We start from the raw sequence: 12,974 nt of genomic DNA, 5'->3' as shown, positions 1-12,974 counted from the left end.
ACGAAACTAGATTTTCCCCGCTTCGCCCTCACTCACCATGACTAAGCTGTCTACAACGGTCTCACAAGCCAAAGACGTCAAAGAATAGTAATTGAAATACTACATCTACATGTTCATTTACTCTATAATTTTAGTTCGGATCCTCTATCCTCAAATTTCTCTGTCTCCGTGTCCCCTTGTCGATCGGACGGACCAGATTACATCTCAAGGAAGCCTTGCACATCACGAGGATACTGTACATATTTTAAAGATATCATGATGTTTTGAGATGTAATCTGATCCGTCCGATCGGCAGGGGACACAGGGACAGAAAAATTTAGGGACAGAGAATCTGAACTGCTATAATTTAGACAGAAATGACATTGCAACGTTGGAATCTTGGATAGATAGTAATATTTTAGACTATAAACAAATCCTCGTATGCTCCATTCAAATATGCATTGTAAAAAATCTTCTCTAAAACTATAAAAGAAATTATAATGTAGAGGAACTTATCCAAAAAAACAGAGATGGGCTAGGCTTTAAGTGGGAAAGGGATGACTGAATAAAAAACCTTTTTTTATATAAAAGAATCAATGTGTAATAAATATGATTTTTTTTAAAAAAAAACATTTTATAATTTTTTTTTATGATAAATTATAAAAAAAAGTTCTTTAAGTTAGATTAGAATCCAGAACTGCCTAAATTGACATTCCTATGACATTATATGAATAACCTTTATTTTTATTCATTTTTAGTCTCGATGTCTTTCATGTAGTGGATAAATTATAATTTTTTAAAATATTTTTTTGATCTTATTAATGTATTTAATTGGGTTTATTTGATAAAAAATTCAATTAAATATCTTGATAGAGTAAAAAATATAAAAATTATAATTTAGGTACGGAATTGAATAATTTAGGTGATAATTTTTTCGAATGATTTCACTAATAAATCAAAGACATCCAAAAAAAAGTTAGGAGATAAGGAGTAGGGATGTAATTGAGCCGAGTCGAGCCGAATTCTTGGATGTTTGAGTTTGACTCGTTTATAATCGAGTCGAGCTCGAGCTTTATTTAACGAATATATTCATGGCTCACGAGCTTATTCGAACTTTTATCGAGCATAAACGAGCTTAATAAATATAAATTATAAATTTAAATATTCATTAAAAATTAAATTATATATTTTTAAAAAATTATAATATTCTGATTAAAATTTATAATTTTATTCTAATAAATAAATTTAATATATTTATCTATGATTTTCATAAGTAGAATGTAAAATCTATAAATTCAATATTAAAATTATTATTTGTTTTATTTAAAAGTTGATTCATGAGCTTAATGAACATGTTCACGAGCTAATGAACCGAATATTGTGAAGCTTGAACTTGATTTGTTTATCTTAACGAGTCTCATTAAACGAGTTCAAATAAATTTTTATCAAATCAAAATTCGAATAATTCATGAATAACTTGACTCATTGTAAATTTACATTGGGGAGGAAATCAGGGACAAGGGAAGATCAGAACTGGTCAACGTAGGGAAAAAAATTTTATATCAATTTTTTTTTCTACTCGAAGAAACGTGCAAGTTAAACGGACTCAATTTGGAATCTTCTACCAGATTCGAAGAACTTTCTTTCTAAAAAGTAAAAAGGACGAGCAAATCACGGCAGAGAAAAGCGCCTACAATGACAAATATTGATGTTTTTTTTTTCTTCACTTTTTTTTTTATCGAACAATCAAAATTATCTTTTTCTTCTTCCTCTTTGTCTAAGCTACTTTGAAAAGTCCCCAGCGAATTCACATCGGAAAAGTCTATAAGAGATCGATGGCGGTGCGAGTTGGAAAGGGAAGTTCGCCGTCGATGGATTCTCTGGTTCTCAAGCCGCTCGTTGTGGTTCCTCACCGCCACCGCCACCACCACGGCAGTGTCCTCGGCCGTTGTTGGCGGCCGCCGGTGCGTCTCGTCCGTCTGCCCGCCTCGGTCACAGTGGCGTCGATCGGAGCCTTGGCAGCGAAATCCTTGCCGGTGAGTTTCTCGGCTCTCCCGTCGCCCAATTTCGTTTGCGATTCATTGTCGGAGAGGATTTTTTTTATTATTATTTTTTTAAAAAAAAAAAAAGTGGAACTTTTCAAAATGATTTCTTGCCTATTAGGGTTTTAGCTTCTCCCTTCGCCCAATATCTGTTGTTTCTTCCTCGATCCATTGGATAACCGATTCCTAGGTGGAACCCTAAGTTTGCGGGATTCAGTTTGCTTGATCGCCCTTGGAAATACATAGCTCATCACTTTTTTCCATTAAGATTACTGTTGAAGTCGTTTTCAATCTTCATCACTAGGCTCAACTTTGAATCGCATGGATCTAGATCGATTCAAGTAGTCTAACTCTTCACCAAGCGTAGCATCAACAGTTGGTCACTTTCTAAGTGTTTAAGATTTCCATGACAAAGATTGTTGGTTATTTTTATCTATCTATATTTTTCTAACCAAACCTAACTCTATGTCTAATCAAAGCTGTGTAAGATCAGTAGTTTTATTCTTTTATCGTCTTCATCAAAGTCCTAACAATATTATGTCGTCTATGATAATTTAATCCCTCCATTGAGCTTTATGCAAATCATTTGAGTTATTTTATTAATTGACTAAGGTGTTGTTTTCTCTCCCGCTATCCTTTACATGCCTTCCACTTTAGTCAATTCTAACTCTTCTATGAATCTATTGATCTACTTAGGATTCTACTTTGATATTCATTTAGAATAAAGAAGGCCCAAGTATTTCATAGGTTTGTTCTTATGTTTCTCCCCTCTTTTTGTACACTTTTACTCATTTCAAAATTTTCAAATTGACACCAAGTTGTTTTTGACTGAAGATTACTGTTTAAATGCATGCTATCTTGATGTATATATCTTCCAGTTAACGAAGCATTTCACTTAACAATGAAGGAATATTTCTTCATGTGAAACTGTATTTGTATTTATCAGTGAAGATATAGGAAACAAATCTAATGAAGATAGTTTTGAATTTGAAAATGATGCTCCAAGTATTAGAATGAAGTCCATTTAGCTAACTGCAGTATAGAAGTGAACACTTTTCCTTCTAAACTTGGGCTCAATCTGAGTATTTGCAGAATAGCAATGGTGAATACACAGTTGGCGATTTTATGACCCGAAAGGAAAATCTTCTCGCAGTGAAGCCCTACACTTCGGTAGATGAAGGTTCCGTCACTGTATCATTTACTTCATTGTGGGTTTTCAGTTGAGATCTTGTGGGTACAGGCTTAACTGACCTATTCATCTTGTCATGCCAATAGCACTGGAACTGTTGGTGAAGAACAGGATCAGTGGCTTTCCTGTGATCGATGACGACTGGAAATTGGTATATACTTTCTTCCCTTCCTTTTTGTTGTTCTCTTTTTATTCCTCAACAAAATGTTCATTTTTAAAAACTAGCCAGAGCATCTATTTTTTTCATCTTTGCTAGTGGCATATTTTCGATTATTTTGCTTCTTATATTGCCTGTTTGATTTTGTCACAGGTAGGAGTGGTCTCGGATTATGATTTGTTGGCATTGGACTCCATTTCAGGTTCTTCTTCTTCATCAACCATTGCTTATTCGTCTTTCTCAATCTCTCCTTTTCACTTGGTGTCTATGTGTTTTGCGTGAAATAATTTCTCAAAGAATTTTTTATACGTGCAATATTTTGTGTTCAATCGACCTCCTGAATTTTCCTCTCAATGCACTCAACACAAAAGACTTCTTCAATTTAAAATAAATGCTTAAGATATCATTTCTTTTAAGTTCTTAAGGCAATTTACATGTAAAAATCTTTTTCCTTCTCAGGAAGTGGACGGACCGAGATAAGCATGTTTCCTGAGGTCGATAGTTCATGGAAAGTATGTTTCTCACTTTTATTTCCTTGCAATAGTATTTCATGTTGCATTTATTCTTTCCCTTTTTTCCTTTTATCGTAGAGTTTCCTGAATCAAGCAATACATTTTCGATGCCTAAACAAACAGCTACTTCATCTCGTAGCATTCTGGATTCAGTAAGCTTAAACTAAACATTTTTCACACTGCTGCAGACATTCAATGAGATCCAGAAACTATTGAGCAAGACCAATGGTCAAGTCGTCGGCGAGGTGATGACTCGCACCCCTCTTGCTGTTCGCGAATCAACCGACCTTGAAGATGCCGCAAGGTTCTCATTGTGAAGAAGAATCTATCAAAATAACAAATAATGGATGATTGACGAAGCTGCAAAGAAGTGATAAAAAAACAAACAAAGATCATCAATTATTTGTTATTTTGATCGCTTCTTCCTCATGCTCATCATATTCAAGTTCCTATCGGGAACATGCCTTTTCTGGTCGAATTGCTAAACAGATGAAATCCTTTCTGATCGCAGGCTATTGCTCAAAACAAAGTACAGAAGATTTCCAGTCGTCGACGGCAATGGCAAAGTGGTAAGTGAAATATCCATCGACCATTACTTTGCACTAAGTTTGGTTGCTTAATCATGGTGGCCTTGAACATTGAAGGTTGGGATTATTACGAGGGGGACCGTAGTTAGAGCTGCGTTGCGGATCAAGCATAGAACCAACAAGAACACTTAATGGATGGATATATGTACTCTGCAATCCAAGTTTCATATGAGACTTGATATAGTGACACTTTTTATGAGATTCGATTATACGTTGTAGAAACTCCTAAATAATTGATTATTCACAAAATTAATGATCTAGTCAGAGCGTGATACAACACACTTTATCTGCCACAATTGATGAACAATAAAGGCAGAACGTGATCGCATTGTTTTGCACAGTGAAATATATAAATTGGCTAAAAGACATCTGGGTGGTGGCGTCCAGGAAACGAGCTGCTCTGCTGAGCCACTTTGAGGTGCACCCCCAGTGTATAATTGTTCATCTGCACAGCCAGGCCAAAAAAACAAATAAATAAAATAAAAATAAATCGTACAGATAATATAATATTATACGATACAAAGATCTCCATGGAAACTACCTTATTTATCACATTATGAAGCAAGTGAGGTAAAGAACAAAACCCTTTTAAAAAAAATTAATTTCAATCAAAGTATGAAAAGAGAGAGGGAGAGTGGCTCCTTCCCTTAGATTGTTGAGTTTCTAATAGAATGAACCACACTGTTTAGCAGTAAAGGAAATCTGGGCCATTTGGCAAACAAAGAAGTGAGATGCATTCGAATAGGATCCAAATTATACTAGAGATAGACACGAGATTTCTAAGAACAGCACTGCGTCCTAGTTGGTACTAACCTCAAGTGTCCTTATCTGCTCTTTGCACTGAGAGAGCATCTGCCTCAGCTGTTGCACCTCTTCATTCTGGGCATCGAATGTTCTCTGCCATTCGTGCTGTATGCTGACAGCTCGCTTCAGGATATTGTTCTCGTGAAGTAGCACTTCAACCTGCTGCTTCCACTTTTCGTTTTCCTATCAATAAGGATATCAAAAGTGGATATATACGTAGTAGACCCCAAACACATGAATTAATAGTTTCTGAGACAGGAGACTTGAGTGAAAATTGTGTTACCTTGCTGAGACTCTCGAATGCCTCGTGACTAGTTCGGGCAGCGACAAATTTCTCAAACAGCTCCAAGATTCTTGATGCATGGGTTTTTGCATCATTAAGGTCGGCGGCAGATGTTAATTCTTTCAAAAGCAGTTCCACGCATCCTGATCGGTTGACTGGGAGATTGCTTGTAGCATCTGGCCTTCCTGATGAAGAACCTGCCATACTATCTGCCAAGATTCCAATCTATGAGAGTGAGACCCGTGCAAGATCACACAATAAAAAGAGATGTGAAATCAACAAATCCGACAAAAGGTAAGCAGTTTGCTATCTGGACGCCCTCCTAGGCAAACTCAAATATACAAAGTGCACATTTGTGAATGAAAAATGTGGAGTAATGACGATCTTCATTCTTTGTAGCCGCATGATAAAAAAACCATACCTGATTTTCAATAGAAAAAAACACTAAAAATGAAAACACACTTCTGTCCAGCTTCAGAGAGTACAATGACATCCGCATAATGACAGGAAATGTGTGTCAAATACCTTCAGATGGTAGACGAACATCTGGAGAAATGGGCACTGAATTGTTCACAAAAGCAGAATCCAGACTCCTTCCTTGTGATGATGATAAAAGTTCAATCAAGTTCTTGATGGCAGCGTCCAAGTTACTACCAGATGTCTCAAATACTCTTTGTACAAGCTGCAAAGAAGGAAAGAAATTATAAGCTCTAATTTACAAGGTAATCCATAATATTGACCATTCCAGACCTTCTGGAATCAGTAAAAGAAGGAATTTCCAAGAGAATACAAGGGAAAAACAAGACATGAGTATAAAAAATCAATCTGATGCATAGACATAAATATACAACATCGGCTGGAAAAATGATTTATAGGTTATGCAGTTCACACACACACACAAGCTTTCCCCCCTCTTTATTTGCATTCGTTCTAATAAATAAAAGTAACAACTTAGAAGCATAAGTGAGTTTTTTTAACAACAAAATTTCACACTAGGTCATTGTTGAAACATATCGTATAAACATGCGTCAGAAGCAGTAAGTCCCTTCAGGATGGACAGTTGGCTAGCGCATGGTGGTGTTGCCACCATGAGATCTAGGATCAAATCCTGACTAGGTGACTGTCCTCCCTCATGTGTATTTAACTGCCCAAGTCTAGTAGTCACCCATAATTTACCTCTTCCGTGTTGACCTAGGACAGGCACTGGGGACAAGGGAATCGCTTTTTGCCATCATGTGTTAGAAGCAGTTAGAGTTAATATTAAAAAAAACAGATAACACACTTCTTCACTGAGAGGAAGGTGGATCATGGATGTACGAAACAACAATTGTTAACACTGCTGTAACTAGTTCCAGTAAGACACCATATATTTGTGTAGATCAACACTATGAATGCCAAAGGAGCTGGTTATATAACAAAAGCCAAAGTAATAACTAGAATGTAGGAATTTCAGTATATGAACGTTCTAAATAAAGCAACTCTACCACCCGAGTACCAACTCGACTACACCGTGGAAGAAGAAGTACAAATCTGATTACAACTTATTTATTCATTGATTTTTTCCCCTTTGTTATTAGTAAAGTAGAGGAGTATGCCCCTGGTCATTGAATCACTGATCATAAAACATACTTTCTACATCTTTATGATTTCTAAGAAAAGACAACAGCCACAATAGAATTTTTTCGACCTTTAACCAAGTTAAGAATGCATCACACAGACAGAAGGAAACTAACCAAATTAATTTCTTGAAAAAGAAGAAAAGAGCAAAAGCAGAAAGTAAATCGCCTCAATGTCCAGGTCGGGAAACCGAGCCCTAAGAAGATCCAGAGGGTTCTGCGTCGACGGAGACGGCGTTGCCAGGAGAGCAGCGGTGTCGGAGAGGCGGATCCTCTTCGAGAGAGACGGAGAATCGCAGAAGGCGTCATCGAGGAACGCCGAGGCGCCCCTCTTCCGGCAATCTATGAACGCAGACATTTTGAACGATCAGTGAGGTCGTCGGTGGCCGGCGATCGAGAACAAGGGTTTCTTGAGCAGTAAAGACGCCACCACGGAATGGTCGGGCCGAGATCGGTATTTATAGGCGTAAAGAAACGCGAATTGGGAAATATTCAGTGAAGTGAGTGACGACAGACCAAACAACTCGTGATTTGATCAACCAAAACAGTCAGTTGTCCACTAAAATTCTGGGTATTGAACGTGTATATGTCAACCCGGAGATGTGTTTTTTATTCCTTTTACACAAACAGCCAAATAAAATGTAGAATTTGAATTCGGACTCCAATTTGAAAATGTCTATTGTCTATATTATTAGTAGTAAATGGAAAAAAATACAATTATTATCTTTCATTTATTTGTCTACGTATAACACTTAAAATTATTTTTGTATATTTTTTAATAAACAAATATTTTGAATAAAATAATTTTTATATTTAAAGGCATCCAATAATTGAGAAAAGAGTGAAAAGCACACCCTTATTATCACTGTAATTAAAAAGACACTTAAAATCAAAATAACCTCTAATTATATTTTTCATTCTTAAAAGAAATTATTTCCAATACTAAATTATCTCCAATACTATTGGAGTAGCTATGGTCATAACTAAATAATTTTATCTTTGTCTAGATTACTATATAGATCAGTGATAGATGTTTAGATTTTATCAATTACTTAATTAGTTACTTCTCATGTAAATCAATATTTAAACGTCTGTATAAAAAATAATAATATCTTCGATTATAGTGTTTTTGAGGTGTAAAATATAGTTCTTTTCGTCATCCTCATAATGCCTGAGACAAAAGTTAAATTTAAATAAGTTTGAACAAGTTGATAATGATTTTAATTAAATTTAATCATTTTGATTAAAATAATAAAATATATTTTAATATTATATATATATATATATATATATATATATATAATTTTGATAAGTTAATTAAGTTGATTTATTTGAATATATTATAGTATTTACTGGGTAGTTAGGGTAGAATATTAAAATAAAAATATATGAAGATACTATTTTTCATAATTTTCAGCCAATACGACTTAAAATAAATAATCAAAGTTAACTTTATTAATTATCCTTAGTATTCGATTTGGTCTTATGAAAATTTTTCACTAATTATTAAGGTAAATCAGAAAATGATGGTCAGTTCAGAAACCTAACATCCTTTGATTGCGCCCTCTAGTTGGAAAACATAGACACAGAAAAAAAACTATTTCTCCTTATTTAGAAAAAAAACTATTTATTAAGGTATACCTTATTTAAGTCTAGGAGGAGGAATATTTTTTTCCAGTTAATAGCATTTAATGCTTCATATTTATTAATTGCACTTACATACTTATTTATTTTACTGTTTTAGTTTAATTCTAATTTAATTTGGGTTGATCCACATAAAAAAGGAGAGATTGTAAGTACCTGACATTTTGATGTGATCAACTAAGTCAAATTAGGCTTTGCATATTTGATATCTTGCGTCAAGTGTATAGGGACTTATGAATGAAGAAGTCGAGTGGAAGACGCAATGGATGGGGATGATGACACAATAATCGAGTCGGCGGGCTCGATGCATCCGAAGGATGAGAAGTTACGAAAAAGTACACCAGTAGAGTAAGAAGGACACACACAGTGCTTCTGAGGAATGAGAAACTAGAGCGAAAGACTGCTCGAGGAGAAGGGTGAAGTTGGATTCCGGTGAACTTAACTCTGGAAGGCCGGTGCATCACCTAAACGACCGAAGAAGAAGTCAGCTATTGGAGAAGGTGCTAGATAGTTAGCATTGGGCTAACTGATCCGTGTACCCGAACCACCTAGTTTGGGCGCTCGGACCACCAGGGTGCCGAATAGGCGCCTCGTTGCAGTGGATCACTTTTCGGGTTCACGTCAGCAACGGTCTGGGCGCCCGGACATGAAAATTTTTATCTTTCAACCGTTGTGAAGTCGTTGTGTGGAGATAGACTTTGTCACACTTAAGGCACCCGAAGTCCTCCATATTAGCAATGGATATACTTGACCATATCACTATAAATAAAGCTCTGGTTTACTTAGTTTTAATACAACACATTATGTACTTCAATTACGAACTTTGTCTTTAATTTCTGTGCTTTCAACGCTTGTAAGAGGCTTCTCCACCTACGATGAAAGGAGAATTTTAGTGAACTTCCATTATCTTGGATTAGCAACCTCCCTAATTGTAAACCAAGTAACATTCTATTAGTCTCTTACTTCTTTTTATGCTATTATTTTTGAATTAGCTAATGTGTGTTCATTGTTAAGCTGAAAAGCAATAGAAATGTTAAATTCTAACTTGCAAGCAATTCACCCTACTTTTACCGGCTGAACGCGACCATCAGTTAGCACGAAGAAGGCAAGGACCTCAGAGTCGAGGGCAAGCAACACCTCATCTAACCAAGATGCAAGTCTACATGTAAACCTAAACGAAGAAGAAACTCGTCCACTGGGTCAGAAGGCAACAAAAACAAAGGGAAAAGGCAAAATGAAATGAGGCATTGAAGGTTTGACAATAAATTTGGACATTATGTTTGCAAAGTTTACTAGTATACAAGCATAAAAATGACTGGAGTTGAAATAAAACAAAAACAACTCAAATTTGAGGAGATGAAAGTAAAAGTTGCTTTAGCTAAAGCTCAACTAAAGGAATATGCAATCCTTTTGAAGGGCACTTCGTAAATGACAGAGGAACAACTTATCATCCAAGAACATATATGTCAAAAGATTTTGGGAAGATAGAATATGTAATTTTCATTTATTATAATTTTCAATTAATGTAATTTTCAATTATTATACTTTTCAATTAATGTAATTTTCTATTATTATATTTTTTTCATTTAATATATAATTTCTGGTCAATTAATATATCTATTGCAAAGCATTTGTTGAAATATAATCATTGTAATATAACTGATGAAAAGAAAAAATAAATAGACACATTGTGTTATACAATTCTTCATTCTAAGAACATATTGTTGGTACGGGAAGCATCCGACAGTCGAAGCTGTATTTTGATTATGTCAAAGTATCCAAAGTTAAGTTGCTTCGTTATCTAACAAGTTTGAATGAGATTGCAGGAAAGTCTTTTGTATACTTAGGCAAAAGTCCTAGTTGCGGTTAGACAGGTGGAAAACCTTAGGGGGTGATAACCCTAGGTCCTAGGGGGTAGTAACCCTAGGTGAGAAAAAGTCCTAGCTGTAGTTAGGCAAAGGTAAAACCCTAGGGCCGGTAACCCTAGGTCTTAGGGGGTGGTAACCCTAGGCGGAAAGTCTTGGCAGGTCGAGAGCTTCGGATAAAATCTTAGGGAGTGGTAACCCTAGGTTGAAATCATGGTGTCGCGAACCGGGTGGAAGATTGGACAGGTCGTGGAGTGAACGTCCAACATGAAGACCAGAAGCTTCGGACGCTGAGCAAAAGTCCAGTCTTCTTTTAACCAAGTTCGACTTGGGGACCCAATATTGTCCAAGACCAACTTGATTAACCAAGTTCGACTTGGAGACCCATGCTTAGACTAATTTGCTATTATTTCTATTTACCAGAGATAAATACGACTTGTATTTTCTTTTAGCCTTGAATCCAAGTCCAGATCGATTATAAACGACTCCATGTTTTCCAAGAATCAGATCAAGATTCTTGGAACTTAGAGTAAACAGTTCCAACGTGTCATTTAGTTCCTTGACTTGATTTTTCATACTAGAATTCTCTTCCTCAAGCTTTTGGACTTGAGTTGAGGTTTCGGTCTGATCAAGATCCATCAAGGAGCTAGGGTTAGTCACTTCTTTAAGGAATGTTACTTCCTTTTGAAGTGACTTGACCCGGACATTCGATTTAGCTAGCTTACGTAACAATTAATTAACTAAACTATATAATTTATCTAATTGACAAGCACTTACAATGGGTTTAGGCCCTTCGGAAATGGATACAGATCCGTGGCTTCGCTCGGACTCAGCTTCCGATTCGCTCTCGGTCTCCGATTCGTCGATGTGTTCCCGGGCTATCAGTGCAAGGAAACTCGTCTGCTCGAGCTCTTCGTCGGAATCTTCTGAAGAGGACTCGTCTCATGTGGCTTGTAGTGCTTTCTTCTTTCTCTACTTCTTTGCTTCTTTTAGGTTGGGACAATTGGCCTTGACGTGCCCCTTTTGATTACACTCGTAGCAGGTTACTTCGAATTTTATCTTTGGACTTGTCTGTACCTTTTTGGACTGAACCACCTTCTTGATATCCTTCTTCATGAGCCCCTTCTTCTTTTTGTAGAGCTTGTGTACTAGGTTGATGAGTTCAACTTCTATCTCCTCGTCGTCATTATCTGAGTCTGGTTCTTCATCGGACTTAGGTTCGATCTGGTGCTTCTTCCTTGCTTCCTTTGTCTTGCTTGTACCTACAAACAATGCAACACTTTTCTCGACCGGTCGAGCATTAGTCTATTCATGAAATTCAAATTTAGAAAATAACACATCTAATTTAATTAAAGACAAATCCTTAGAAACTTTGTAGGCATCGACCATGGACGCCCACAAAGTGTTCCTCGGAAAGGCATTAAGCGCGTACCTTATAATGTCGCGGTTCTCCACTTTCTGTCTGATCATGTGAAGCCCGTTCAGTAGATCTTGAATTCACGCATGAAGTTGGCTAGCTGTCTCTCCTTCCTGCATTTTGATGTTATACAATTTATTAAAAAGTAAGTCACGCTTACTTACCTTTGTGTCGGATGTGCCCTCTGTTGGTTGCTACTCGGAATATCGTACTGGTTCCCCTGTATAAAAATTTTGTACAAGTCTTGAACCATTCCTAACAACCTATTGTGTTATTTAGAAATTAAATTTGAAATCGCAAACAAAACTTAACATTATTGATTCCAAATTCAATTTATCTGTTCTTAAAGATTTGGACTTGGATTGCAAACGATGTTTAACATTCTTAATCCAAATCCACCTATGTTACAAATTTGATTAAATATTTATTTCAGAGATCAACTTCCAGGTTAAACATGGCGAGGCACTAGGCCTTCTTGGTTATGGGAGCATCCACTACTTCCAAGACAAAGTCTGTCAACGAAATTCAATATTTAATCTCCTTATAGTAACCCTAGGTTTAACCATTAAAAATAATCGAATCACAAGATCGAAAAACAAAAGAAACACAAACTCGAATCATAAATTCGAAACCTGGAAACGTTAGCCTCTTGTGTTTGGTATTTCAAGATCTAAACAAAAAGATGAACTAGTTATGATACGGAAACTAATAACTAGTTATACCTTTTGTAGTTTATAATCCTCACGATCTTCTGTCGTATTCCTCTTCTTATCTCGGACGTCGTGTGGACGACGATCTACCGAAACGAGAATCCACCCAAGCTTCCTTCTTCTCTAAGCAAGTTTCGGCCACTACCAATCTTTAAGAGATGAAGAACTT

General features: G+C 36.1%; 2 protein-coding genes across 2 annotated transcripts; one reads left to right on the top strand and one right to left on the bottom strand.

Annotated features, from left to right (window-relative positions):
- The first annotated feature begins 1,668 nt into the window (after positions 1-1,668).
- LOC122043145 (CBS domain-containing protein CBSX1, chloroplastic-like) lies at positions 1,669-4,726 on the top strand. Its single transcript, XM_042603625.1, has 8 exons — positions 1,669-2,015; positions 3,114-3,201; positions 3,297-3,361; positions 3,521-3,569; positions 3,827-3,879; positions 4,068-4,183; positions 4,391-4,448; positions 4,524-4,726. Exons 1-8 carry the CDS (start codon positions 1,815-1,817, stop codon positions 4,596-4,598), a joined length of 705 nt encoding a protein of 234 aa, XP_042459559.1. The 5' UTR covers positions 1,669-1,814; the 3' UTR covers positions 4,599-4,726.
- On the bottom strand, positions 4,680-7,610 carry LOC122043144. The gene is made up of 5 exons (XM_042603624.1): positions 7,339-7,610; positions 6,079-6,235; positions 5,554-5,762; positions 5,280-5,453; positions 4,680-4,911 (listed from the first exon to the last, which is right to left on the bottom strand). The coding sequence occupies exons 1-5, from the start codon at positions 7,525-7,527 to the stop codon at positions 4,825-4,827; spliced, it is 816 nt and encodes a 271-aa protein (XP_042459558.1). The 5' UTR covers positions 7,528-7,610; the 3' UTR covers positions 4,680-4,824.
- Positions 7,611-12,974: the final 5,364 nt, after the last annotated feature.

Source organism: Zingiber officinale, chromosome 2A, assembly GCF_018446385.1.
Source record: "Zingiber officinale cultivar Zhangliang chromosome 2A, Zo_v1.1, whole genome shotgun sequence".
In the NCBI taxonomy this organism is placed as follows: domain Eukaryota; kingdom Viridiplantae; phylum Streptophyta; class Magnoliopsida; order Zingiberales; family Zingiberaceae; genus Zingiber; species Zingiber officinale.
The sequence above is the reverse complement of the archived record's forward strand: the minus strand, read 5'-3'. Positions and strand labels throughout refer to the sequence as shown.